At 40.4% G+C, this 27,831-nt stretch overlaps 1 protein-coding gene across 15 annotated transcripts in view; it reads right to left on the bottom strand.

The window, feature by feature from the left end:
• cacna1g (calcium channel, voltage-dependent, T type, alpha 1G subunit) overlaps nt 1-26,375 on the bottom strand; it is a 261,264-nt gene extending 234,889 nt beyond the window's left edge. For 11 of the 15 annotated variants that reach the window (XM_044102099.1, XM_044102100.1, XM_044102096.1 and 8 more), the window contains exons 1-2: nt 26,029-26,372; nt 23,098-23,430 (exon numbers count right to left, since the gene is read on the bottom strand). In XM_044102099.1, the coding sequence (XP_043958034.1) occupies nt 23,098-23,420 (323 nt within the window). In that variant the 5' untranslated portion in view covers nt 23,421-23,430; nt 26,029-26,372. Of the gene's footprint in view, nt 1-23,097; nt 23,431-26,028 lie in introns of all 15 variants that reach the window. The other 4 variants (XM_044102108.1, XM_044102109.1, XM_044102097.1 and 1 more) reach the window with 3 other exon arrangements.
• Between the last annotated feature and the right edge of the window lie 1,456 nt (nt 26,376-27,831).

Raw genomic sequence — 27,831 nt, 5'->3', positions numbered from 1 at the left:
GGTACTGGAAGTGAGGCAGGGTACACCCTGAATGGGTCACCAACTTAGAGACCATTTAATCTAACAGGAATGTTTTAGGACTGCAGGAGGAAGTCAGAGGCAGCCGATTTAGATGAAAGGTCGCAAAATCATCTGTCTGAGTTCCAGACCATCTAGTAGACAGTCCTAGACTGCACAGTTGTAGACCATTTCCCTGCAGGGAGAAAAATCAAACACCAGGGTGTTTGCAAATGCAGATTTTTTATTTATTTACTAAAATGACTAACAGAACATGCGTAAATATATATATATATATATATATAGATATATATATATATATATATATATCTATATATATATATATATATATATATATATATATCTATATATATATATCTATATATATATATATATATATATATATATATATATATCTATATATATATATATATATATATATATCCCAAACACCCTCTCCCAGTCAGGCGCAGTTCCTAGAATCGGTTAACACTCTGGTCACAAAGCGACAAGTTAATCTGCTCAGCAACTGAGTCAAGCACAATGTGTTATAAACTCTATGTTGTAAATACCAAAGTTGGGGTCAAATGAGGATCTTAGGTGGGGGGAGTGAGTTAATCAAACAGCTCTGTATCACTCTGAGGCAGGAATGGTGTAGCGCCTTCAGCAGACATAAATATATTGTCTTTGAAACTTCTTTATTCCTTCTTCCTTCTTCATTCAGCATGTTTCGCAACAATATATGAACATGGAATTAGAATTAAATAAAGTTATTATCCATGGCATCCTGTTGGATTCATGTGTGTCACATTTATTTCAAAGTATGAAAGGAAGTTGTTCTTGAGTTCAATTACAAAGAGCCCCACGGGAGGAGTTGACTATTGTGCAATCAAAAGGTTCTGGGTTCAATTCTAACTTCCTCCCCTGCCATTTGGCAAGTCACTTAAACCGAAGTTGCTAAACAATGTGCTCATTGGTGCATAGCTGTGTGTGACAGATTTCTAACCAATGAGCATGAAGCAATTGGCCAAAAGTTAAAAGACTGGACTACATTTCATCATATTCTTTCAAATAAATTTTTATATTCAGGAAAACCTTGGCCTCGATAAAAACACAAAATGGGAGAATGACTATTTCAGAATTGGACAAGTAGAATCCAGGAAGAAAAGGAAGATAGACTGAAGTGTTGGCGGATTTTAGCTAATAGCCCCAATAGCAACTGTAGCGCTGTAGCGGCTAAAAAGTTAGCCAGTCGCTATTTTCTTACAGTGTCAACAGATCAGCAAGATTTTGTTTGTCAGGACCAAAGGTGCTGCTGGGGCAGTTCCCCATCACCGAGTGTCACTCTTCAGTAAAGTTGACTCTCAAAGCCAACAGGTTTACTCAAAAACTACTTCCCTTCTGACTTCAAAGTAAAAGTCTCAAACAGTATTGCAACAGAGTGTCAAGCTTAAGGCACAAACTGATTTGGGTTGACCTGATTTCAATGTCACAGGTATGGAAATTGGAAGACAGAACAAAGGACCAAACTAGAAAGTAAAGGAAGGAAGGAAGGAAGAACAGATGGATTCAAGACAGTCTGGAAATACAAAGTTTTTTTGTGGTTTTTTTAACCATTATACACATTTTCCTGTACTTATTCAGAGCACTGAATGATTTTCAACTCAATGTGAGTATCATCATAACACTGGATGTTAGCATAAAGACGATAATGGAAGAAGCTGTACCGCATCAACGATTTTACCATTTAGATATATTATTCCTGCTCAACAAAACAAAACAACAAAAAAAATGGCCTCATGAAAGTCACTTTTGGTTATTACACACAAGCAAATCAGAAGGATAAAGCCAAACAACCAGGGTTCCCCTGCGAGCCGCAGGCACACAGCGTTATTTATGAATTTCATTTCTGTTTTTCTTAAAGAGGAGCTTGGCAGCGTGCCTCGACACAGAAGGGAGTTAGGACCCAGCAGAGGACGGCCAGAGAGCACTTTAAATTAGAAGCAGACTTCTGCTTCCTTCTCTCCATCGCAGAGAATCTCACTCTCTTTCCAAAAAGAAAAAAAAATGAAAAGAAACTAAAGGGAGAGGGGGGGAAAAAAAAGAAAGAGACAGACGAGTCTGGAAATGGTTTTAAAGCCACATCTTGTAGGAAATCCTGTACAGAGCAAGTTAACGAGGGACAACGAAACCACGAGTACCGAAGCTCTCCCCTACTGGCACCTGGGGTGTATGTGCGTGGGTGCGTGTGTGTGTGTGTGTCTATGTGGTACTCTCTGTGATTCTGCACATACGCTACAGGAAGCACCGAGCACACGCTTTTCAAAACCGCTCTTCATCCGTCACCGCCGAACATTCTAGAAGAATTTAGGAAATATAAATGCAGCACAAGAAGCTAAAAGCAACTACGTTATCCGCATCTGCACAGGATTACATACTGAAGACAGTTCAATCTCGTTTTGCATCAGTGGGAAACACACACGCCGCCACACACACACGCACTTCTCCAGGGACCAGACAGGGTTTCCCTCTCTGTCTACATCTGTGAATTGTATGAAGTCATTGCAAAATCACACACACACACACACACACACACACGCCCACGCAATTATACACATACACCCAAGCAACAGAGCAGAGAGAGACCTCCCCTGAGTGTGCTTGACTACAAGGTGAGACTATGCAGTGGTCTACTAGAGTATAGAACAGACTAATAAAGACTAGATTTCACACACCGACCGGTGGGTGGAAATGCGGGAAATGATGACGAAAAGAAAATATTAATCTTCCTCGCTCGTTCTGCGCATGGGATGACGGGCGCCCTCTGAGCGAAGCGTGTGCATTTTTCTCCCAGAAAATGATATTGTCACATTTATGAACGTGTGGGAGCCCTGGAATGCAATATGCGCGATGGGGAAAGAGGCTGGAGACTGTTTTGAGTTTACGTACCCTTCATCTCTGCGTGGGATCTGAGTAATATAGAGTCGGGGTTTCATCCGCACCACGTCTTGCCGTGCGAGATGCTGGGAGTTTCCTTCGGGTTCTACCTATTTAGAAAGACCTTAACTGGATCAGTTGTAATGGTAGTCTTCATAAGGCTTTAAATTCCCCCATTTGACTTGGAGTTAATTTTAACTTCCTTCATAACAAAGTCAAGAGAAAAGACAACAGATAATACAGCCGACTTTCACCTATTCATGGATTTCTTTGTGGAAACTCAAATTATTTACAGAAAAGGTTCCTATTTATGGATTTGTTTTTCTTTTTTGTAAAGAATATCTAAAGTAGTCGAAAGAAAATGCATATTGGGATCCTGAAAAACCTAACAAGCTATTGACTGTCATTCACAAAGCAGCCAATCCAGGACCGTAATTTAAATTTCTTGGCACTGATTGGTTGTAACTGTGGGAAAAAAATGGAGATAAAGACCACTGAGATTAGCTTCTGCGGTTACAGTAAGACACTATATTAAAGTAAGTTTGATGTTAGAACTATAAAATTAGGCAAGAGCAATTTTTTTCGAGGTATTAACAGATGTTAGCCAACAACCCTATCCCAGGCCTTTAGCACCGGTAGAAACTTTAGCTCTGCGATTGGCTAAAAGTTAGCCGGTTGCCTTTTTTGTACACTGCCTGTGGATGAACTAGATTTTGTTCATCAAGACCCAAATTGCTGTCACACCAGCAGTTCCCCATAATCAAGTGTCACTCTTCAACTAGCCTGACTCTCAATGCCAGCAGGTTTACTCAAAAACTACTTTCCTTCTGACTTCAAAGTAAAAGTCTAAAACAACAACGCAGCAGTATTGAGCTCAAAACGCAAACTAATCTGTCTCAACGTTGTTTTACCGCGATCACCGTAAAAGACAAAAAGTGGCGCAGAAGCCTCACCGACAGCAGTGTGTACTGAGTTTCAACAAAAAAGTATCATACAAGATGCAGTTTGTTTACTAAGTTAATGAAGAAAAAACAAATGGTTATCTAATGACTGACCAATTTTACAGGTCCATTGATTGGTGTTTACTAATAAAGGATTGACCGAGCTGTTTGTCTTCACGTTAGCTGTGCTCCTCTTGACCATTTGAACTGAACGTAATAACCAACGTCACACAACACAAGACTATTTTGATGCTACAATAAGGCCAAACTACTACGTGTAACCTGGAAGCAGTAAGAGAAAATTTCACTTCTGGTAATGTAATCTCATTTCTGATAAATATTTGGTTTACTTACTGTACATCCATGGCACCTAATGACCACATTTTCAGCTGCAACCAAGAGCTACTTTCAGAAAAAAAAAAAAAAAAAACACTTATGCAATAGTTTGTTAACCTCCTGCCACCAAACAGGCTTATGTCCTTCATTATATATTAACTTTTTTCTGTGGTACAAATATATTTAAAACTGAACTTCCATTTGTAAGGCTGACAAAGTCCAAAAGAGTCAGATATTAGGCAAAGTTGCATTTGGGTCATTTGTTACGAGCATCACGTTGAAACCTGTGTTCCATTTAGCGGCTCAAATTAACGAGGTCGGGGAACCAGAACACTGGCTACTTCTACCCTCTTTTTTTTTATTACCATGTACCGAGTACTTTCCAATGATCTTATAAATGTTACTACATATGCATATGTTGTTTGTTGTTGGAGTTTTGTTTTTTTTTCCTCTTTCCGCAGATTTAAACGAAGACTTTAAGGATGTTGACGTGTTCTCTCCATGCTTCTCTCTCTTCTCCCACCTCCTTTCCTTAAAACTTTTCCTCACCCTTCTTCCTTTATTTTTTATTCTTTTTTTCCCCATCTGTGTCTATCACGTTTGAAATGAACCCAAAGAAATAGGTTGGTGTTGCAGTTTGATATATTTTTGTCACATTCAGCCTGCTTTTCTTGAGAAAGCAGCTAGATGCTAAATATTCAGGACAAATTGGGGTACAGCGTTAGAAAAGCTTTAAATTATACAACACTTTGTTAAATCGTTACGTCAAGCTAAATCGTTTACTTAAATCATTACGCAATGACTAGCGTTACAGTAACTACCAATGAATCATCTAAGAAATAAAATAAAAATGAGCATATGTTCCAGCAACAAAAACAATACTAATGGAATAACCCGTTACGTTTTTGTCAGTCTAAAAGCTAACACCTGTTCCTCGTGATCTTCTAATCGCCCTTAAATCCGGTAAGATCTGGGATCATGGGAGTTGATCCCTTTCCACTCTTAACTGTACTCTGCTCATGTGTGGTGTTTAAAACGAAGCGAAACCTCAGCACTTTACAAAAAAAAAAAAAAGACATTGCTGTGATCTGATTCTGGAGGCTGCCATCTGCACGGGCAACAGTGGAACATTAAGCTCTAATGGCTGCAAAAGCTGTAAATGTCACAGTGATTTGTGTGCGGCGCTGAAGGAAGAGTGTGGTATATACTTATGTACATGTATACCGGTGTGTGAAAGTTTAATGTCACGTCGGCATTGCAACCGGGGCGACACGGGTCACGGTTTCTCACAAGTGAAGCAGAGCAATTACACTTAGACACAGGTAAGGAAACATAAAACACACGGTTGACACAGTTTGTTAGTATTTAGCCCTAGAAGCTGGATTGAGCAAGGCTCTGTGAGATATCAAAGTTTTGAATATTGATTTACAACCTAACTATGAAAACTTGATATTGGTTCACTTTCATTTTATAATTACGAGCTACTTTGTGTTTGTCTGCCACAGACAATGGGAATAAAATATACAGAAGTTGGTGGTTAAGACCTCACAAAATAAGCTGATGTTCAAGAGCTGCAAATATTTTCTAAAGGTGCATACCACATGTTTCCTCTCCTTTGAAACCAGGTCCAGATTTCAAGGAAGAGTTTGTAACATTTTTCAGTAAACTCCTGTATACACGATACTGTTTGTCCCATTTGGGACTTAATGTTGGGTTTGTCTGAACAAACCCTGTTGTTGTGCGATCGCGTTTTTTGTGGTTCCACAAGGTTCTGTTTTGGGCTCATAGTTGTTTCTGCTCTGTCTGCTCTCTCTTGGACTCTTATAATCAAAATTTACGATATCTTCTCTCAGTGTTATGCAGACCACATCCAGTTGTGGAAGTTTTTTTTTCAAAAATTGTCTAGATTCCATTAAAAGTAGAATGACTAGTGTTTTCTTCAATCAATTGGAGAAAAAAATGAAAAAAATTCAACTATAAGGATGAAGAATATCAATGAGCCTCTCGATGTTTCAGCAAAATCTACATTGGTTAGGTTTTGATTTGAAAACCGTGTAAAATATCTCTTCCAGTGCCGTTTCTATCAATTCAGAAAAAGTATTCCTGAAATCAAAATCTTAAATAATGCCTTTGTTTCATCTCGTCCTGAATAAATCTTCTGAGTTTTCCTGCGTCTCCGCTGCTAGAGGAACTAAATTGGGCCTTTCCATCGCTTTGAGACTCAAGTATTCACAAATGGAGAACATGTGAAACAGTGAGGAACTTTCTATCGTGATCAGACTACCAAAAATACTCCAAGAGGGAATTGAGAACTCATCCAGGAGGTCACAAAAGGACCAAGAACAACACAAATTAGATCTGTGTTCACCACTCACCAATTAGCTTAATGACATTTAACGGTGAGAGAGAAAAAAAAAAAAAAAACACGTTGATTTTGTCTCAACATGCGGAAAATCCTTAAAAGAAACATTTCCCAATTTGGACGGGGTAATCGGTGTTGCCAAATGCGATGCAACAACCAAGCACATGCTTCCACACACTGAGAGGTGTGTCTTCATTAGCTCACCCTGTACGAATGTTATCAACACGGCTTTCAGGCAGCACAAAGAAAACAATAATTCCTTAGGAAATCACAATAATGCAATCTGATGTTGTAAAATCCAACTGCATAACGCTTTACATTTACCTCAATATGGGGGTTGCTTTACGGTGCTGGTGAAGCTGTATAACAGAGAGGGTGTATGTGGATGAGCACTGAGATCAACGAACATATCATGACTCCTCAACCCCAGAGATATTTATATCTCCCTTTTTATCTATAATGAGACAGCTCTCTCGTTTCTCTTTTTTTCTTCTTCAGACTCCACAGATCTGTCATGGGAAAAACCCTGATTAGCGTCCCGATGACTTGACAGACGGATTAAAACAAAGATACAGAGACGGCGGCGGAGGAAAACAGCGGTGAAGCGAGATTTCGAAAGAAGGGAAGAGTGACAAGGGAGACGTGTGAATTATTAGGAATAATTGCAATTTGAGGTGGGCTGATATGACAGTCAGTTGATTTGACACTGTCTGCTGCGACGGAGCAGTATTTGTGGATGTGTGCTGGTGCAGAGATAAGGCCGGCGGTCGGGTCTGGTTTGTGTCAGCGCCACCTGAGTCGTTTTGCCAGTGACGCGGCCTAAAAAGGGCATTTTTATCAGACGAGCCGCTCACCAATATATCCGTCTGGGAAAAAAACAAAACGAAAAAAACAGCTCAAAAGCAGGAGATGCTCCAATTTCAGAAACTACGAGCTAACCGCAGAAGACGGATATGTAAAAATAGGAAAAACAGCGGAGACAAAAACTGTAAAGCACGGCTTCTGGGAGGATTGGAGCCTACAGAAGCCAAAAATAGCTAAGATATAAAAAAAAAAACTCAAGCAGGTAAGTAGAAAAAATCTGCAGGAAAGACTTAAAAACTATTAAAGCTGCAAACTGTTTATTTGCAAAAAAAAAAAAAAAAAAGCCTTACATGTTGATTTCTCAGACCAGGTTTCAAAAAGGAAACAACGTTTTATCCGTATATGAAGATACAGACAGTGAAAAGAAATAAACCGCCATTTAAGAAGGTACCACAAAAAAAATCATCCAACAATATAGAAGGCTAACAACAAATCAAGTCTTCCAAACAAATACCAAATATTGGAATTTAAAGCAGCAAGTTGTAACTCAAACAATCCATCAAAAACATTAACAACCAAAAAACAGAAGAAAAAAGACCCAACCAGTCAGAAGACAAACTAATTAATAACCCAAAAAGCAATAATTGATGTGATGTAAAATACACAACAAACCAAGCAGTCAACCATTCCAGACATCCAAACAATCAGAGCAATCAATTAGACCGATCATCTAACCAAGCAGCTCTGCCGGATGATCAGCTACAGATGACAGTGACAGAGAGCTCAGAGTTCCCATCCATCCTAATGGAGACAAGCTGTTTTCTGCTGCACTAATTAAATGCTGTGTTTATCCAAACTAATTGTTCTCTCTGCTCCAGTAATTGATTAAAAATCAGTGACAAATTTGCCGTCTGTGGGGACAAACACCCAGTGGTTGGTGAGCACTCCGAAAGTACAAACAACATGATGATTGCTAGGGATAAAAACCAACCATTATGGGTAAAATATATACGCCGTCAGGTGTTTTTATGGGTAATTTATTGGAGTAATAATATAAAATCAAAAACGCTTGATAACAGGAAAACAAAAAAAAAAAGCCAACATAAAGCAACCTAAGTGCATATCTGTCTTTAGCGTGACGCTTAACAGCAGATGTTATGGTCCGACAACAGGCAAGCGATGGAAGTGTCCCATCAGACCGTCAGTTCCCGGAATCACACAGAAAAAAATCTGGGCTCAGAAGCTGGACGCTGGGATGCTGATAGAAGAATATACAGAACAATGGAAGGTGTGGTTTTATCCTTACATTCCTTTGTTTCCTTATTTGTGAAGCCAGAGAACGGTTCTTACAATATTCACATGAATTCACCGTCTATAAAATCGGATTTATAGAGTGGATTAGAGTCAAAAAGTTAAAGGTTCGTACCAAAACAAGCAAATGAAGGACCAGCATAAAAAGTCACTCAACCCAACTTTACACTCCTTATACAAACTAATAAATTATTCCATCAGAAGTCAAAACACAAACATTTCTCATTCAGTCTTGTAGAAACACACATAAATCCACACATGCATGAAGCCACGGTACGACTGCTTCCTGCTTCTGGTTTGAGCTGTGCTGCTGTGGAGTCTGTGGGTTAGCTCTGAATCTCTGTGGTTGCCGTTTAGGCAGCCAGTCGTCTGTTGGCCACATACCCCAAGGCGGCCGTCAGCCTGATCAAGCAGACTCCCTCTGCGCAATGATGTGCACCCAAGTAACCGGGTCACGCTGAGAAACCAGGCCGCTCAGGTAACTGGAGAAGGCTTGATGGTTCTTCCAGAGAATGACCAAAACCACAGCTTCAGAGGACACAGCTCAGTCTGGGAGTTCAGACTAAGAAACTGCTCTGATATTACCATTAAGAAGATATAGTTTCAGGTGTTTCTCAGGTGGACACCTAGAGTCACACTGCGCGGTCATTTTGAATTTAGATACTCTTATTACTTTATTTGGGAAAAGTACATCATGTCTTCCCCTATACAAAAATAGCCTACGGTATGTATACGGTAATCAATTTTATTTATAAAGCCCTTTATATCTCCAACTGAAATATGAAAGGGTTCATTCACACAAGCCTGTGGTTATCATGGGGTAACATCCTCAATAAATATGGCATTGAAAGTCTAATGGTTATTCCTATTTGACCTTATTAAAAGATCATAAATCTACCATCCAATTATATGGTGTCAGTGCAATTTTGACAAAGCTCTGTCTTTTAATGTACATCTCATTGTTCTAAAACACAAAAATGTTGTCCCAAAACCTATTCCAAAGCAATACCCAGCTAGTTTTACCTGGGCAAGCCTACACTTTAAATCTGTTTGACATTATCAACTGGCAGAGTCTCAACTTACATCTTTGTACCGAGACCAACCAACTAGAAAATGGTTTCCAGAAACTTCTGAACAGACCAGGTAAACATCAGCCTTTTGATTAGTTTGATTAGTACAGTAAGTCTGGAACCTTGGCTACTGAGAAGCGATCGCTGGATCCGATTTCACCTACTTGCTAACGTTTGGCTGTGATGTATGTTATGCACCAGCTACGCCTTGAAGCTAACCGGAAATCATATGCTCTGTCCCCCACTGCAAAGACAGAAGTGCAGAGCTGAACGACATCTTTGGCAGGTCTTTAAAAGGTCTCCTTCTCCGACATTACCTGCTCAATAATTGGAAGTGTGGCCAACACGGACTGAATGACTTTGTAGTGCCATTGCCAAGACTAAAGCACTAAAACAGCTCAGAAAATCAACACCATCGTTCACATCTTATCCTTCTGTTCACTGACTGGCCTTGTTGAAATTCTACTGCAGAAATCAAACTTAATGGGAGAAATTTCAAATGGAGTGCTGAAAGGAGATGAGAATTAAGTGGTACAGCGTAGCAAAGCAACGCAAAGGCTACTTCTGGACAGGAATAGGTGGCAGTGCTTTTTATAATTGGTAATTTCCTTTTGGAAAATGCTACATGAAGATATTTGGAGAAGAATGTTTGAAAAGGACTGCTTGTTATTTCCATGCAATAGAAGTTTTTATAGGCTTGCACTTTTAGCCATTTACGTTACATATTGACCATGCTTTCACAAAATCCGATTTACTCATCATGGTGCTTACACAAACTTTCGAAATACTTGGTGATGTCATTTAATTCTCTGAAAACAAAATCTCTGGACAACACCCACAGTATAAATCTAAGTAACAGCACTTGTCAAAGAAAAAATATATAACCATTTTGCTGCATATTGCATAATTCAGGGGTGAAGATGGCCAGACTGCAGCCTTCCTCTCCCTCTGAACTGCCAGTTCTGGTAGCTTCAGGTGGGTGGTTTAATGGGTTTGTGGCTGAAAGTCAATGCTTCAGCGGCGGAAATCAAACAGAGCTGTGATTTATGGGAGCATTAGGGTTTTTCTATTCACAACTCAATAAAACACAAGGGCATTTGGAACCAGTAAATCTATAATTGGGATGTTTATTCCTCTATGCCGTTTGTGAGATTTCTTTGAAGCCTAATCCATTAGCAGCCGAATTTAAAATTTATCCTTATTTTCTTTGCAGATGTGCTGCTTTTTCAAACACAGGAAAATAAAATATGGCCAGGACAGAAAAGCAGCAGCTCTGAACGTTGTTTGCCGTTGTGTTCATCTTTTACAGACGGCTGCAGGTGGCGGGCTGACCGTAATGACGGGCTTTTCTTTTGTGTTTAAGTTCTTGAACAAAGATTCCTCATTAAAAACAGACTTCACACTGAGTTGTCTACTCACGCCAGTGTAAGTGCCGTCTCGGCCTCATTTCCTTTCACTTTCTCTCCTCTCGGCAGCTCTTTCCAATTGTCACTTCTCTTACTCATGAGTAATTTGCACTTTCGGCGTGGATGAATGACTAACCCTCACACATACAGTTTGTTGACGCTTCTCTATCAGTGTCTGGATTCATTTCAGCACCGCATACTTCAAGTTCCACAGCTTACTTTAAAAACATCTCTCTGCCCATATATTTATGTTGACTGTATTTGCTAGTGTTGTGAAATAGTGTTTGCTCCCTAACATATTTCTTCTGTCTGTTTGTTTTTTTTCAGTTACGTTGTAAGATTAGAAAGCATCACCAGTATTTTTCAGCTCATGCCACAGCATCTCATTCAAATTTAAGTCTGAACTTAAAGATGTCTCATCTGTGAGTAGCTACTGCAATTTTACCAAGAAGGTAACTAATCAAAGTTAATTCATGGTTTAAAGGGCAACATTATGCATTGTCCAGGAATACAGTCCCACTTTATGGCACAATCAAGAAACTGTATTATCTTCAGTTATAAAAATGGAGTATATGACAAATGAAGTGAAATAAATTTTACTTTGTAATTTAACGCCTTAAAATTGGACTTTTGTCTCTTTAAGAAACTCCTGCTCTTTCTGAGGCTCCGCCTTCAGGAAGACATCTCCCTTTAACAACCTTTTTACTAGCATTGCATTGAGAAATTGCTACTATAATGAGCTCAGCTGATGTGCAGTTCCAACAGGTGTTTGCTAATTGCTGCTGGCTAGTCTGAAGGAGCTGAACGGAGGAGACACGGAGGAGGGCTGCTCTGGGAGGCACAAGCCTGGAAACTGGAGATTTGAGGAGAAACTCCGTCCTCGAAGACAGAGCTAGGTTCACGCAGGCGTTTTGCACAGTTGAATGGTTGCCATGGAGTTCAAAGGATTTCTAAAACATGCATGAAAAAAATCAAGGCAACACTACAGGTATGTTTTTGATGAAGGAACAACATAGCATGATGTAAAGCTTAAAAAAAAAGTTTTATTTTACATAACACAGCCCCTTTAAGACTTTTACATAGGACCTAGTTGGTTAGCTAGCTTTTTATCATTTAGCCTTCATCAATAAAATCATCATTTTGAGAGCTGTTTATCTTTCACTTAAAAGTCTAAGAATGGGGCTTAAAGTTTAATGTAACAAAATCTGATCCTAATAATTAAGATCAACATTTCACAGGATTTTTCATGTCGATATTAAGAACCTCTTGTCAGGAGGCCCTGCTGGGCCAAGATCCACAGTGACAATAATCAAAATAAATCCCTTGCAAATAACACTAAGAGCTGAATGCAACAAAGACTTACAACCACAACAACAAAGCCCTACACCGCCTCATACGCCTCCATAACGACCAGCTCCAGCAGTAGTTGGACTGCGCTCGTTAGAGCTGCTTGGTCTGCAGTTATGTAAGACGTCGTCCTGCCACTTAGTTTCCGTCTTAGTAGCCGCGCAAGGTGGCCTGGAGGCAAGTTTCTGTTCCCAGGATCTAACAGATCAAACAATAAGACGTTCAACACTTAAATTACGTTGGAACTGTGCAGAAGAAGAAGGAAAACAGAACTGATAGGTTCTTTATATTTTAACATTATGATGTCATTACAGTACATTTTTCCCCATTCCAACATCTCATAAAACCTTGCGTGCAGAGTTTGCTATTGTATAATATATTTGCATTTGTCAATTTCAAAACTGAAAAATATATTGTAGAACAGAATTATAGCATGAACAAAATGTTTTTAGAACAAGTTTTAACCTGATATGACTCGTTTTCTGTTGCAAATCTTAACACTGCAAAAACAAAATCTAGTTTCTAGTGAAAAGACCTCAGTACATAAACAAATAAAATCGAATTTAAGACTTTTAAAGGCCCTATTAAGACCATTAAGAGTAAAATTTAAGATCTGCATCACAACAGAATTGCACCGAAACTGAAATCTTTGTGGCTCTTGGCGGCAGATTTGTGTTTCTCACATGGCATTTGGCTCTAGCAACTAAGTATTAGAAGCTTGTTAGCGGTAGCCTTAACCGCCTCGGGTCTCAGAACGCAGCGAGTTAAGATGTCTGTGGACGACTCAAACATGTGCCTGGTACAGAAGGCGAGTGAGAAAAAGTCTTCATAGAAAGTATGAGATTAAACAGCTGTTTTACACAGCCAACACAAAATTTAAGACCTGCAAGTAACGTATTTAAGGCCAACTAGCGTCCTCTTTAATGAACTTATGAAACTTTAAGACCTTCATTTTACAAAAATTAATTCCAGACATTTTAAGGATGCACAGGAACAAGGCAACAATTTAGACCTCAAAAAGAGAAATTTTTACTTTGTCTTCTATTGTTGTGAAGATTTAATTTTAGTGGTCTGTGTGAAACATCTAACAGCAGACGTAAAAACACATTTTTTCAACTAAAAATGTCCTTTCATTTTTTTTCAAACGATGGCTGTTTTCTGTTTTAATTCAATGTGACTGATTTATTGTGGTGAACAAAGGTTTATCTCGCTGTTGCTTTCAATGTTGCCTGTTCACCATCAAAGATTGACTCTGTAGATTCATTGATAAATCTATAAACATTTTCATAAATCTGGTGGGGGGGAAAAAGGGAAATGAACATTTCTCGTTGTGCATACATTGTTGTAGTCATAAAAGTACACAGAGTTTTAATGCATCTGGGTTTTGGACTAAGAGGACTGTACCTCAGCCAATTTTGGAGGCATCATACTTGGACTGAGTTATTAGCTTTGGTTTTGGCTGAATTCGAGTCATTTTAGGGCCAAACTTCTTTTATGAGCTGTCTTTTGATTCTGTTTAGATGGATCAGACATTTCTAATGAAGGAGTAGAAGAATTAAACTGGCAAAGATAGATAGAAAGTGCATTTTGTCTTTTGTTCCTTCCCTTTTAAGAACATTAAAAAAAAGTTAGATTGAAGTATGAGGTTCAGCCTGAGAGAAAGAGCTCTTCTCAAAATGCACTTCTGGAGACTTTCTGTCAGAGTGATATAAAACGTTTTAGTCCTTGGAAGACCTCTTATGAATTATAGCATCTCACAGCAGATCCAAAAGGACACCAGTTGTACACAGCCTCTCTCAATGACAACAAGACATATTTGCATTCTACCACCCAACCGGTTTTGCCCAATCAGAGCCGTGCTAGAGCTTATAGGAAACCTAGAGCTGGGGGAAGAAAAATGTAATTTGAAACATTAAATATTGTTCATCTCTTCTATTCATTACAAAGAATTAGGAATTGATAACAGTTGAGTTGCATCATGCTGAGTTGTAATGAAATTGAGTATGTACTGGTGACTTTTTGTTATGCTATTGTATGTACAGCAGGGGTCCCCAAACTCGGTCCTGGAGGGCCGGCCTCCTGCATGTTTTAGTTCTCTCCTTGGTTTAACACACCTGGATCCAATGATGGCTCGTTAGAAGTCCTAAGAAGAACATTGACATGCTGAAAAGGTTGTTGGTGCCACCAGGGAGAGAACTAAAACGTGCTGGATGCCGACCCTCCAGGACTGAGTTTGGTGACCCCTGATGTACAGCGCTGAATGCAAATGATAATCAAAGTCAAGATAATCAGGGGTTTTTTGTAAAGCGCAACAAAATATTATATTGCAATGGTAGAAATAAAGAGAAGTAGTGGAAAGTTCCAGTTCAGAGTAGAATGAGCAACGTTCTAGTAATGAGCAATCAAAGGCAACTCCAAACAAATTGAGTTTCAACCTTGATTTAAAGAAAGTGTTTCAGCTGTTTTGCAAGTTTTCTGGATGTTCACTCCAAAGAATGGAAAAGGAGTTCTATTTTTATACTTTATTAAAAATACAACGTGTAAAATTACATATTTATTAGAATAGTAGCAACTGTACCGTTATTATAATTACGACAAACCTTTTGAATGTTTCCACCAGTCTTTGAGATTGGGGGGGGGCTCTTTGCCATCCCCCTAATCTTTGGACTGCTCTTTGAACTCTGTCTGGGCAACCGAAAAGCCTTCTGGAAACCTCCATAAGTTCGATTTATCCAGTCCCTATCGCCAGCAGTCATTGGGTGAAAGGTGTGGTGCACCCTACACAGGTTGCCAGTCCAGAAGACATATAGTACTTTATTATTTAAAATCTAAAGTCTTGGGGGATATTTGGTTCAACTGTAATCAGTCATAACCCTAAGTAGGGTACACCAACACTACCACAGTGACAAAACCAATGTCTCACTTTTCACACGATTTACAATTACGCACTGCTTTGTGTCGATGTCTCCTATGATCTCTCAACACAATTTGAAATTTGAAAATTTTTGCGACCAACTCGCACACGTAAGTCACATCACCCGGAGAGAAACGCGAACCCACGACTAAAATCACTCAAAACAGTCTCGCTAGACTTGACCTCTTCGTCAAAACCTTTCAGGTACATATGCAGAGCTCATCTGAGCCTCTTGGCCAGTTAAAGCAGAAATATACTTCACCGAGAGAATCTGGAAAACGTACACACGGCTTGTAGCCCCTTAAACGCACCTTTCACCTAAGTTGAGAGAAGTTCAGAATTAAAAACCGAGATCAAACTCGACGAGGTTTTAAAAGTCTCAGAGGAACTGAGAGAGGGGGTATGGGGCGCAGCAGCAGCACAGAGGGAGAGTGTTAAAGTAAAGTTTTTGGCGAGTAAACTCCTGCTTTCTCAAGTCTTAAAAATGCTCTCTGAAATCCCACTCGGCTCTCCAACTGAGCCTATGCTTTATTTCCTCCCTTTTTTCTTCCCCCTAGCTCCTGCTCTTTTTTCCCTCTTTTTCTCCTTGTTCTTTCCTCCTTCACTAGGTTTGGAGGCTGTCAAAGATGGCACACACACACACGCACACACGCGCACACGCACACACACACACCCATACACACCTCTTGGCTCTTTAGCATTTCTACATCAGAGGAAGAAAGAAAGAAAGAAAAAATGGTAACGGGTTAACGGGGGGGAGTGGCAAGAAAAGATGAGGGGAGGGCCAGAAGACATATTCTGCTGATTAAGTAAGTGTTTGCTTCAACCTTCATTACCTGAAAGCCACAGAAGAGCCTTGAGCTGCAGAGCAACCTGAGCCTCTACTTTGCAGATACACCACAGCAAAGGTTTCCATTCCTCTTTTCACACTGAAGACATTTTACTGGGATTTCACATGACAGAACAACAGATAGTACTGCATAATTGTGAAGTGGAAGAAAAATTTCTTTCCCAGGAAAAACTTTTGCCATGTAGAGCAAAGTTCCCCCACCCAAATACTAGCATCCCACTGTCCTGTTGCACATCTCACTGCTACTACTGTACACCTTATTTAACTGAACCGGTCATTAGCAAGTGTCTGTAGAGTTTAATGACATGTTGAAGAGTCAATAGCATCAAGTGTGACGGAGAAGGAAACATAAAGAAAGCTAACCCTACACAAAGCGGTGACAACATCATGTGTCACAACTGGTGGTTTGGTAGATTAGGGCCCTCAAGGCTCACTGTCCTACATGTTTTAGAGGTTTCCCTGCTTTAATGTGCCCGATTCAACTTTCTTCTTCATAAAATGTAAACAACAATGGAGTGGCGTCAGATTTTAGTGGTTGTAGGATTTTTCTAGTCTTTGGTAAAAGACTGGGAGTCATATCTATAACTAGCTCTGGACCCACACATTTGTTTTGGTTGTATTTACCCAGAATTCACTGAACTATAGTTGGCTTCCTGATTTTGGAGCGCACTTCGGTCTGCTTGGCATTCATATGCATATGAATCGCACCAGAGTTCACTTTGTAGGCGGACAAGAGTTCACTCTTGTCAGAGTGCGATTGTGCATTCACGCCTCCCCGAATAAACCGGACTTTCTACGCAAAGAAACTAAAGTGGACTAAGTAGGGCTGATGTGAATGCACTCTTAATAAAGTGCAATGAGTTATGTGTTTGATATGTAAAAATGTCTGGTATGAATGGTTTTGCAATGTTCAGCACAAAAGAGAGTGAACTAGAACCAGTTGAAAAACAAAGCCAGGAGCAAATTTAACTAAAACCGACCCACACCCTTGGGAGTTACTTTAACATGACGACAAACACCTCCCCTGGCCAGGTGTCCTCCCTCTCTGTTGTGCGCTGTGTAATCCTCGGCTCGGATCACTGTGAGCAAAAGGATACAGAGCACAGGACTTATTGCCAAAGTCCCCTCCTCCTCCTCCGTCTTGGCACGACATTCAGTTCCCCGCCAGTGAGGAGACACCTACGGGAGTCCTGTGGAAGTGTGTGTGTATGCCTGTGTATGTGAGAAAAGGGCTGGTTACACAACCTCGCTCTCGCTCTTTTTATCATCCACAGATTCTGCAGGAATCGTTGGCAAAACCAGCACACAGGCAACGTGTTGGGCAAAACATCACTCAAAGCGCGCACCCCCGGGGGTCTTCAATTAGACTCTAAATACCTCACCAAGCATCGAGGGGTCTTAATTACTTCAGACTGTTGAGAAAGACAGCGGACCGGCTCAAGCGGAGGGCTTACCGAGGATATGCCTGTTTAGAATAGACTCTTAAGCCTGAAGTCAGAGGGGCTTTCCTGTGTTGTTGGTCTAAAGCTACAGACAGAAGAAGCCCTCTCTGTGCATCAGAACTGGCTGCTGCTGCTGCTGGTGTGCTGCAGATGTATTTATAGCTGGGGGGCGAGCGACTACTGCAGGATTAATTCTTGAAGCAGAGAGCACCGAGAGAGGCAGAGGCAGCAAAGGTCCATGGATCAAGTGGGGAAGAGTTAAAAATATAGCTGAGGCTGCTCTCTTGGATACAAAGCGTTGGTTCGCAAACAGACCAGGGTGCACAAACATTGAAGACTCAGAGTCCCATCGATCAGCGTTACGAGTTATAAAATCAACGACCTTTTAATAAATCAGCAAAGAAAGGCTCTAAAGGCCAAACTGGAAGAGGGGAAGTGTCAATGCAAGGAACACCAGAGCAAACACGAGTTTGCATTTCTGGCCTTATTAGGGAATCATATAAAATTTTTATTTACTGCGCAACTCAAACTGAAACTCAATAGACACCTTAGCCTTCAACCTGACCGAGGACCCAAAACTGACAGTGCAACTCAATCGGGACCAGGTTTGGTCCTCAAAAGGAGGACTGGTTTTCAAAATGTTAGAGGACTGTAACAGCAGGAGTAAACAAGACGCAGACTCCCATCTCTCAGAGACACTTTCCAGTTAATTGTGGGAGCTTCCAAGGTGGTCCCAGACCAGAAGGAATAAACAGTCCCTTCAGCAACTTCTGAGTGGGAGGCACCCCAACAACCAAGGACGTGAGGAGGACCAGGGTACTGGATCCTGATCAGTTGCCCAAACCATTGAATCAGTTTCACAAAATTAGCAAGGCTTATCTGGAAATCACTGTAGAGTCAAAATATACTAATCAGTTTCTTATGTTTATCTTAGAAGGGGATGAGATGGCTTTGTTTGCAGCAACAGCGGTAAAGCAATAATAAAATTAAATGAGAAGAAACTAAATTACAATGTAGAATCAAATTATGAGAGTTGTTGAATCATAACAAAACACTTTACAAGAAAACAGGTTAGATTTATGTCCACTCATAAAAAAAATCCCAAGAGTCACAATCCATCCAACTCTAGCTGTCAATAGGCAAGCGCAAGGCTATGCCTTAGACAGGTTCACTAGGTTCTACAAGGATCTCATTCATTCCAGTAAAGTCCAGTCCAATCATAGTTTCAGATTTAGAACAAATAAATAGTCTACAGTCTACTCTAATTCTAACACAATAGAAGTCTGCTTTAGATGATCATTTCATTAGACTGGCCATTGGCTTCCCACGTCACTCCTTTCGACTCTCATCCCCCTTTGGGACCTTGGTTGAATTTCAACTGGGCCAATCACCGAACAGAAGGAGAGGTTGTGAACGATGACAATAATGTTATTGTCTGTTTTAGAACTGTAGTCTACCTAAGGTTGCAGTTAGGAAATGGCACAGGAGGAAGTGGACGAGATTATTCAGTCCCTGTTGAGCTTAATGTTGAGCTTCCAAATGTTGAGCTTCCAAATGTTGAGCAATTACAACCGAAGCAAAGGAATGCTTAAGACATTTTAATACTGGGAAAGATGTTATGACCCTATTTCTCACAGGGTTGTTTACAGTGAACGCAATTGTCAGCAAGCTTCATCGAGTAGACGCTCTACACATGTTACAGCCAAACATTAGCGACTGGGTAAAATCAGAACCAGTCATTTCAAACTTCAACAGAGTCCACGCTTCCAGCAAGCAATCGTTTCTCAATAGCCAACGGTCCAGATCCTGCGTACAAAACAAAGAGTAGAACAATGGGCTGGTTTTTAACAAGGCTAATTGTTTTATGTCTAATGGGAAAAAACTGTCCAAGAAATCGCAGTAAACTGCATCTAATCATTGCAGCAATCACTCAACAGGAACAAGCACAAAGTGACACTGGAGGGACTTAACTACCTTTTGGCAGGAAAAAACCTCCAGCAACCAGGCTTAGGATATGCCAAAACTGGTAGGTTGCTAGGAGTACGGGAAGGAGAGTTGGACAAGTAGGGTGCCATTGAAATTCATCAAAAACTGACAGAGTTAAGAAAGGTTTGGTTATCCCCTCATGCATGTGTTACCGAGCTAATTAAGACAATATTTCATGTCTTTATCAAACATTATTTTGAAGTAGTAATTGACCTGGCGACAACTTTAGCAACCACACAAACTGTAAAGATACATTCACATGATAGGTTTCAGTAGAAATCTCTTGGAGTTAAAACCCCCTGATTTCTAACCAATCTGACTAAAATCCCAAATCTGAAGTAATCTATATTCTTAATAAGACTGCATTGTACTGTCCATACACAAGGCTCTCTGTGGGGAGGCTGGACCAACAAATTAAATGTTTGAAAATCCCAGACTTGGATAATAGTATCATAGATTGCCTCTACTCCCTGCGGAGGCCACTGGGTTCTCATGTAAGACCTTTAAAGATTTGACATTTGCAGACATGGAAATCAGCTGTGATCAGTGCCAGACTGAGGCAGATCACAAAGAAGAGGGTGCGGGGGGATGAGTGGAGAGGGCAAGGGAAGGGAAATGAAGTCTGGGAGTGAGAGTATCAAGTGCGAACGTCAGCGTTGTGGACAACGTTCCAGGAGGAATTTGAGGAGGAGGACAGCTTGACTGTGTCTCAATTAAAGCAGTGACAAATGAGGAAAGACGAGCGGGGGGCGGGAAGGAAGAAGGTGAGATGTAAAGCAGGAGACGAGGCAGAGGGGGTGGGATAGATGGGTGAGTGATGGATGTGGGAGGGAGGCAGACAGGAACGAGAGGAACAGAGGTAATCTGAGGGACAACAGGGCAGCTGTCTGAAACCTTCAACACAAAGAATTATCAACCAAGGTAACGGCTCTTTGACACTAAATAACTCCAGTAGGGGCAACTGATTTGATCCAATATGGACTTTGGACCAGATACCAACATCATCCGACGATTGGACCCTCCTCCAGCGATGGCTGAAAGGTCTATCTACTGATCCGGAAGAAGTGGTTCTCCATTGTGTTCATCTGCACAACCTTCTTCAGGAAGGTCGACTGAAATATAGCTAATCTTTCAAGCAATACCTGCGCAGGATATGTAGAATTTATAAATGCTCAAGGTCACTGGGCCGGTTACTGCTACACAGGAATAGCATATTTTTAAACACCCACTTTCTTTTAGCCACTAACATTTATCATATAGACAGTTTAATGAGAGAAATGATTGTAGTTTGCTGTACGGAGAAGAAAGTAAGAGGTCTAACCTTCCCCCACCTATAATAAAAATAATAATAAATGTATTTATTAAGTTCATTTTAGTATTAACAATAGAAAGTTCATATAATTTCAGTAGCAAAAGGATGCCTCTCTCTGAAATGAATGTCACTGGATCATTTTATATGCTTGTGTTTTGAATTCGTGTAAATATCACTTTTTTTTTCCAAAGAAAGGATACCACAACAACCACTAAGTGTATAGTTTGCACTCCACAGGAAAACTTTGACACAATATATCAGTATTAAAAGGTAGCAAAAACAAAAACAGCAGCTGCTTTTGCCAGTCATAGTAATGGTGCTAAAATGCAAATAAAGAGGGTTAAAAATAAAAGGTTTTTCAAAACTCCACAATTTGCATGAAAAATATTCCAGTCTTATTTATTTTTTTGGCGTTGTTTGGGACACACGTCAATCTCTCATGTGCACATGTGGTGCAAAATTGCTTCTGCACAGGAGCAGCATACTGTTAAAGGTAAGTCTTGATTAATTACACTATTACCATGTATTTTTGCCACTGAAGTTTGCAAACTTTTGTGGCATGCTTTGGTTCTACATACTCTACCAATGTTTTACACACTAACAAAACTACAGAGTTAGCACTATTAGGTTTGTTGGTCTGTTGTGCTTCTTTTTATCCCTCAGTGGTGTGTTCAGCGTTATTAGCTCTGTAGCTAAAAGGGTATTGAAGGATCTACAACAACTCCCTTATGCTTATGCCTTACATTTACCACTAAACGTATGGGCACAAATTGCACCGGGGGGGAAACATCACTAAATCTTTACATGAAAGGGTTCTGGGTTAGAAAATGTGAGTATTTTCTAGATATTTAAATGTATATATGTGAATTATCTTAGTTTCCAACTATGAACAAAGAAAAACAATCTCAAGTGGCTCTTTCTTCTTTGCAGGTCTGTACGCGTATGAATCAATAACACACCTTGGCAACAGAAACGATTCAATAAGCCTGTGTGTCTCCGATGGTTGCTATTAACCCCAAGGAAAGGCTCAATAAACAAGCAGGGCATGTATCAGTGATCTAATTATAACAGCCGCGCGCTGCAGGAACTGTCACGGGAAGTCCGAGGGTTTTCTTCCCTGACACTCGTTAAGAGTAATCAGCTGGAGGTTCTGAGGAGCAGCAGCACAGGAGAGCATGACCGGAGGGCCGAGGTGTGTGCACACATTAGACCTGAGCTGACTGGGGCTTTGGCAAAGGGACATTTGGGATCCCCAAGTTTTGGCGGCTCAAAACAGGGATTTACTGATTTTAATAAATGGGTGATTTGCAAAAGTTGTTTTTTTTTTTAAATAAATATATATATTTCCAGTAAAACGCAATCCCACATCACTACAAGGCTATTTGTGAACCAACACAATATTTTGAAAAAACAGTGTCCTACTGCTAACATAACACTTGATCCTCAGAACAGCAAAAGGAAACGCCAGCATGTTTTATATGTATGTTAAGCACCTAGCATAGCTGATATAGCCTCTGTAGTCCAATTGAAAGTTTATTGGTCTGTTTTCATGCAATCAGACATTTCTGGAACTTCGGCTCAGTTCACCCTTTAGTCAGTTTATACCCTCATTTCCTTCCCCCATTTGGTTTTACTCCGTTACTGGAATGGATTAGCACAAAGTCTAATCAGAAAGACCTGCAGTCCACTCTCATTAGAAATACCAAGCAAGAAAAATTATTTTGAAGAAACGGCATTACCGTGTAAAACAGAGGCGAAAAACAGTTTGTAGTCAAAATTAATCTATTGTGACTTGAAACCATTTTTAAAAAAAACACGTGTCCCAAAACTGACTCTTTCCCCAGGGGGCCGCATCCTATTACATTTGCCCCTGCATATGAGCGAGACTGCAGCTCCAACAAACCCATCTACACCACACTGACCACAGCTCTGGGCACAGCACACACAATCACACACACTCCGCTGGTGGTTCCACCACCTTGGAAGCGATGGAACCAAATTGAGAAGAAGTTTCTTACCTTCGGCAGGTGCGACTGAGCAGACTTGGATCTGTTGTTCTAAATTCAAAACAGAAAAGGATATGGGTTGCACACCATTTTGAGACACCAACTCCGGGGGCGCGTGGTTTGTTTCAGGTAGAAGAAGACCACGGGGGCCAGCGTGGGGTAGGGCAGGCTCTCCCCGCCGCCTTGCGTCGAACCCTCGTCCCCGGCCACAGAGATCCCGTCGGGCGCCGGAGAACCCAGCTCCATCACCAGCTCGCTGCCACCGCCGACACACTCCACGGCTCCCGTCCCCAGCCCGGACAGGTCGTTCAGCCGGATGAAAGTCCTTGGCAGAGAGGAGCGGCCCTCTGAGCCCCTGGCGTCGGGGAGCGCGGAGACACTTCCCCCATCCTCGGCCATCACTCAGCTCCTGCGGGTGATCAAGATTAAGTGTGAAATTTCAACCTACTGAGTCGACTTTATGAAATGAATAATAATAGCTTTGTTTTGTGTTTGCATAAAACACAAAACTAGCATAAAACTAGGCTAACTGGATAAAAAAAATTTTAAGAAATTTTACAGTCTAAATGTAAAAAAAGGAACACAGATTATTTTAGAAACGCTAAAGACAAAAAGAAAATATTTTGGAAGGTACTGTATATTAGTCATTAAAATAATTTTATTTTAAATGTTTTGGACAGTGATCACTGTACATGAAAAATTTCAATTATTATCAAAATAAACTTCCCAGTGAGAATGTAAATCATTGTTCAATATCATATTTGGAACTAATATACTTGATTAAATTTGAAATAATTGTTAATAAAAAATATTTAACTCCCTCCAAAATTAATTTTTATCCCTGAAAACTAAGCCTGCACTATGTTAGGGAAACATGCTGTTTTAATCTTAACAATTATTGCAAAAATGGTTTAGATGTGGGTCTTTACCTGACATAAAGCTAATAACCTATCAAATGTTGAATCCAAGAGGTTGTGTGAAATTTCCAATGCATGACATTAGACATTTCTAATGAATTTATCAAACGACTGCGATTTGATAAATTCGCAGTTCTACTCAGGATTGCGCTGAGTTTGCTAGCAAGTTCAACTTTATCATTAGCATTAGTGCTATTTCTATGTACAAAGTTGTACGGTTTGTCCAGAAACAAACCTTTTCAACCGAAAGCCTTAAAAATAAACTTTTTAGATGTAATACAGTGAAACCCCACTCATTTGCGGTTCAGCGTTTGCAGATTTTTCCTGTGGAACAGAACTTCTACTTATTCACAGAAAGCCCTCCTCATTTATTGTTACGTTTTCCCTCGCACATTAAAATACTCAAAATAAAAGTACAATGTTACTTGATATGCTATTAGCTGGTGTTTGCTTTCCCCACTTTGCATTCTGTCATACTGTTGTAATCTATAAGCATGCCAGTCTCCTGGACCTGCAGATGATGGAAAAACAAGAGCTGTTGGCTAATTAAAGAAACATCTTCTATTAAATTTGGTTAATTTCTTTTGAGGAAGATTTAGTATATATTTTTAGAAGCCATTACAGAAACCAAAAGTGTTTTCAACATTTAAACCTAAATATTTAAGCAAATGTTTAAGCTTATATCCAGCCTAAAGTACTTCAGCATCGATGTTAGCAAGCTGAGCTTTCTATCTCGTATGCATAAGCTGAGCCTCTAACTGTAGCTCTCAGAAAGGAGATTTACTTTCCACATTCTCAGAAAAGTTTTCAACAGTTTAAAACTTTTCAGCAACAGCTTATGCCTTCTTTTACTTTGTCGTTTCTTTTTAGCATAAACAAAATGAGGAAAAACAACAACAATAATAATTAGCAAAAACGGAATCAAATTTAGTAGCTAGTTATATTGTAAGCAAAAAAATTTTAGCTTTTATTTGTAATGTATCTAGTCCACATGAGCTGCATATGCAAAGGATATTACAGACAATCTCTTTCTACACCGACTTGGAGGCCCAGGAACCAAAACAATGCAGTTATTTTTGTGGGTCTTCTGTCACATCTGTCTCATTTCTTTCTCGTGTTCCATTAAGCTTCAAATACAAGCTAAAGAAGTTAATGACTGAGAGAAAACATCAAGCAGTATGAATAAAAGCATTAGTTACATTTTTTTTTTTTTTTTTTTTTGTCCAATTCTTCTGAATCATTAGCCTAGCGATGCCTTAGCCTCGTTCAGGATCAGCGTTACCGGCATTGCCACCTGCTGGCATGGAATAGTTATTGCAGCAGTTTTGACTGAACTTGCAGACTGTGCACAGAAACAGTCAATAAGGGTAGACAAATATGTTAATAAAATATAAGCAGTGTAGTCAAGGCCTTGATTGAATAAGGTTTTTAAAAATAAATTTATTTTTAAAATTGTTGGAGCTAATGAGTTTGCTTGATTTCCATAATACTGACTCAAAAACTGCATACAACTTGTAACACCAATTTTACTGTCTGCTGCATAGAATTCATCTATGCAAAAAAAAGCAAAGCCATTACAGAAACCAAAAGTGTTTTCAACATTTAAACTTAAATATTTAAGCAAATGTTTAAGCTTATATCCAGCCTAATGACTAAAAAAAGCAAATTAGCCTCAAAAATACTTTAAACGACTTGAATTCTCAACTAATGGTTTGCTGAGAAATAACATTTCACTATCCAAAATATGCAAATCTTTGCATCTGATTGATCTTAGGTCCCAGTTTGCTTTGATCCCTTAGTTTGCAAAGAATAAACTAAAAATCATTGTCCAAACGGAACCAATCTGTCAGTTTTTTGAATATCGTTGCGCTGCTTGCTGAGCCTCTGTCAGTTCTGTCAGCGCTGCATTCCTTTTCAACAGAAACAAAGCACCGATCGCCCGCAGTCCGTATTATCCGCTGCTACACTTAAGCAGCATCCTCACAATAAAACATCCCATCATCTGTTGATTTAATGTAGGCTAATTATTTTCGTAAAGATTTACTGTTCGATTTTTTTTCTCTCTCTCTCTTTTTTTTCATTTTATTTACCTGTAACGGACTCTGTAGATGTGCCAAACGCGCGCTGTGTCATCACATGATCAGTTTCTGTCCGAGCCGTAAAGTCCGCACCAGCCTGGGGGAGAAAAAAAACTCCATTTGCAAAAAAAAAAAAAAAAAAAAAAAAAGAAGAAGAAAAGATTAAACGAAGGAGAAGTGAACAGCGTGTTGTAGGAAGACTACCAAAAAAAAGGGGGGGAAACCAAGCAAAAAGCGGAGATTCTTTCTCTTCTTGTGGGTTTGGTACATGAAGCGGAGCGTATATAGTTTCCAGGTGGTGCGCCGCGCCGCGCCGTTCCGCGCCGCGCCGCGCTCTGCTGCAGACTCGGTGCGCTCAGGCCCCGGTCTCCCCCCCCCCCCAGGCCCCCCGCCGGCGCCTCTCCGGGAGCTCTCACCGACACCTCAAGACCATCTCATGTGGAGAAAAAAAACAAACAAAAAAAAAAAAAAGCAAAGAAACAAAAATCCCATTAAATCTTTTTTATTGGAATAATGACGCCGTGCGCAAACTTCCTTCTTCTCAGGACAAGCAGAGGAAAGCCTTCCTTACAAAAAAAAAAAAAAAAACAGAGAGGAGAGAAATAACCAATCCCGGCTGGCTTTCCTCATTCGGGAAGAGAATCCAACACTTCCAGCCGCATCCAGGCGCCGTTTTCCCTGCCCGCTGGTTCCTCAGTAGTTATGCATTCTTAAAAGATCCATGGAGATGCTGCTGCGCATCCTCGTCGCTGCGCACTGAAAGCCTCGCGCCCCCCGGCGCCCCCACCTCCTCTCCTCCTCCGCTGCTGCTGTTGCGCACATGAAAGACCGGGTGCTCCTGCTCTCGCGCTGGTCTGCTCCAGACTGCACCGCTCGGTTCCGTCCATCCACGAAGCTCTCACAGCTGGATCATGATGGGAGAGAGAGAAGGGGAGAGAGAGAGAGAGAGATGGGGGAAGTAGTGGTGGTGGGGTGTTCTCCAAAACTTCTCGCTCCCACCTCCTCCGCGCGGACAGATATGCGCCAATCAGAGCGCGCGGACGCTCGGAGCTCCCTCCTCTCCGGGAGGAAGTTCTTGAAGTTCGAGCCGGGGAGAGAGAGAGAGCGAGAGAGAGGTGGACGGGCGAAACAGCTGGAATCCTAATGTCCGCCGACAGCCAATGAGAAGCGAGGTAGTGACGGCATGCGAGGAGCGCCGCGGCGCGATTGGTGCAGAGGGATTTACGAAGAGAAAGTTTTAGGAGGGGGGGAAGAAGTTGCCGCGCGTGGAAAACGAGAACTTCAAACTATCTCAAAAGTGGAAGAAGTTAAAGAAAAAAAAAAAAAAACAAGTCTCGGTTTTTTTTTTTTGTTTGTTTTTTTGTATTTCTTCAGAAACACGAAATTACCTCGAGTCAAAATCAAAACATACGCACAAAAACTAACGGACTGATTTGTTTGACATTACTCACACCTGTTGAAAGCTTCGTAAAACTTGATTTTCTGTTTCATCCTGAAAAGGAGTGAATTTTACAGAGGCTCAGTAAGAGCAATATTCAGTAACAAATTTGTTTCGTTTGAATTAATGGGTTTTTTTTGTTGTTGTTTTCAAAAATGAAATTCTTATTCTTTGCAAGCCATTACTTAACTCAAAATAGCCAGCACGAGGCAAGCATCTGGTTCTGTTTGTGCATAATTGTGAAGCGATAGCATCATTTTGGAGGTGAAGTGTCATTTTTAAGCCTCGGCACACTTTTCCAATAAGTTTTAGGTCTGGAATTTTAAACTTCCGAATACGTTTGCGAGCTATTATGATTCCATATTAGATTTTGTGTG

The sequence above is a fragment of the Gambusia affinis genome, linkage group LG20 (genome assembly GCF_019740435.1).
Source record: "Gambusia affinis linkage group LG20, SWU_Gaff_1.0, whole genome shotgun sequence".
Lineage (NCBI taxonomy): Eukaryota > Metazoa > Chordata > Actinopteri > Cyprinodontiformes > Poeciliidae > Gambusia > Gambusia affinis.
This window is presented reverse-complemented; position numbering and strand designations above follow the sequence as displayed.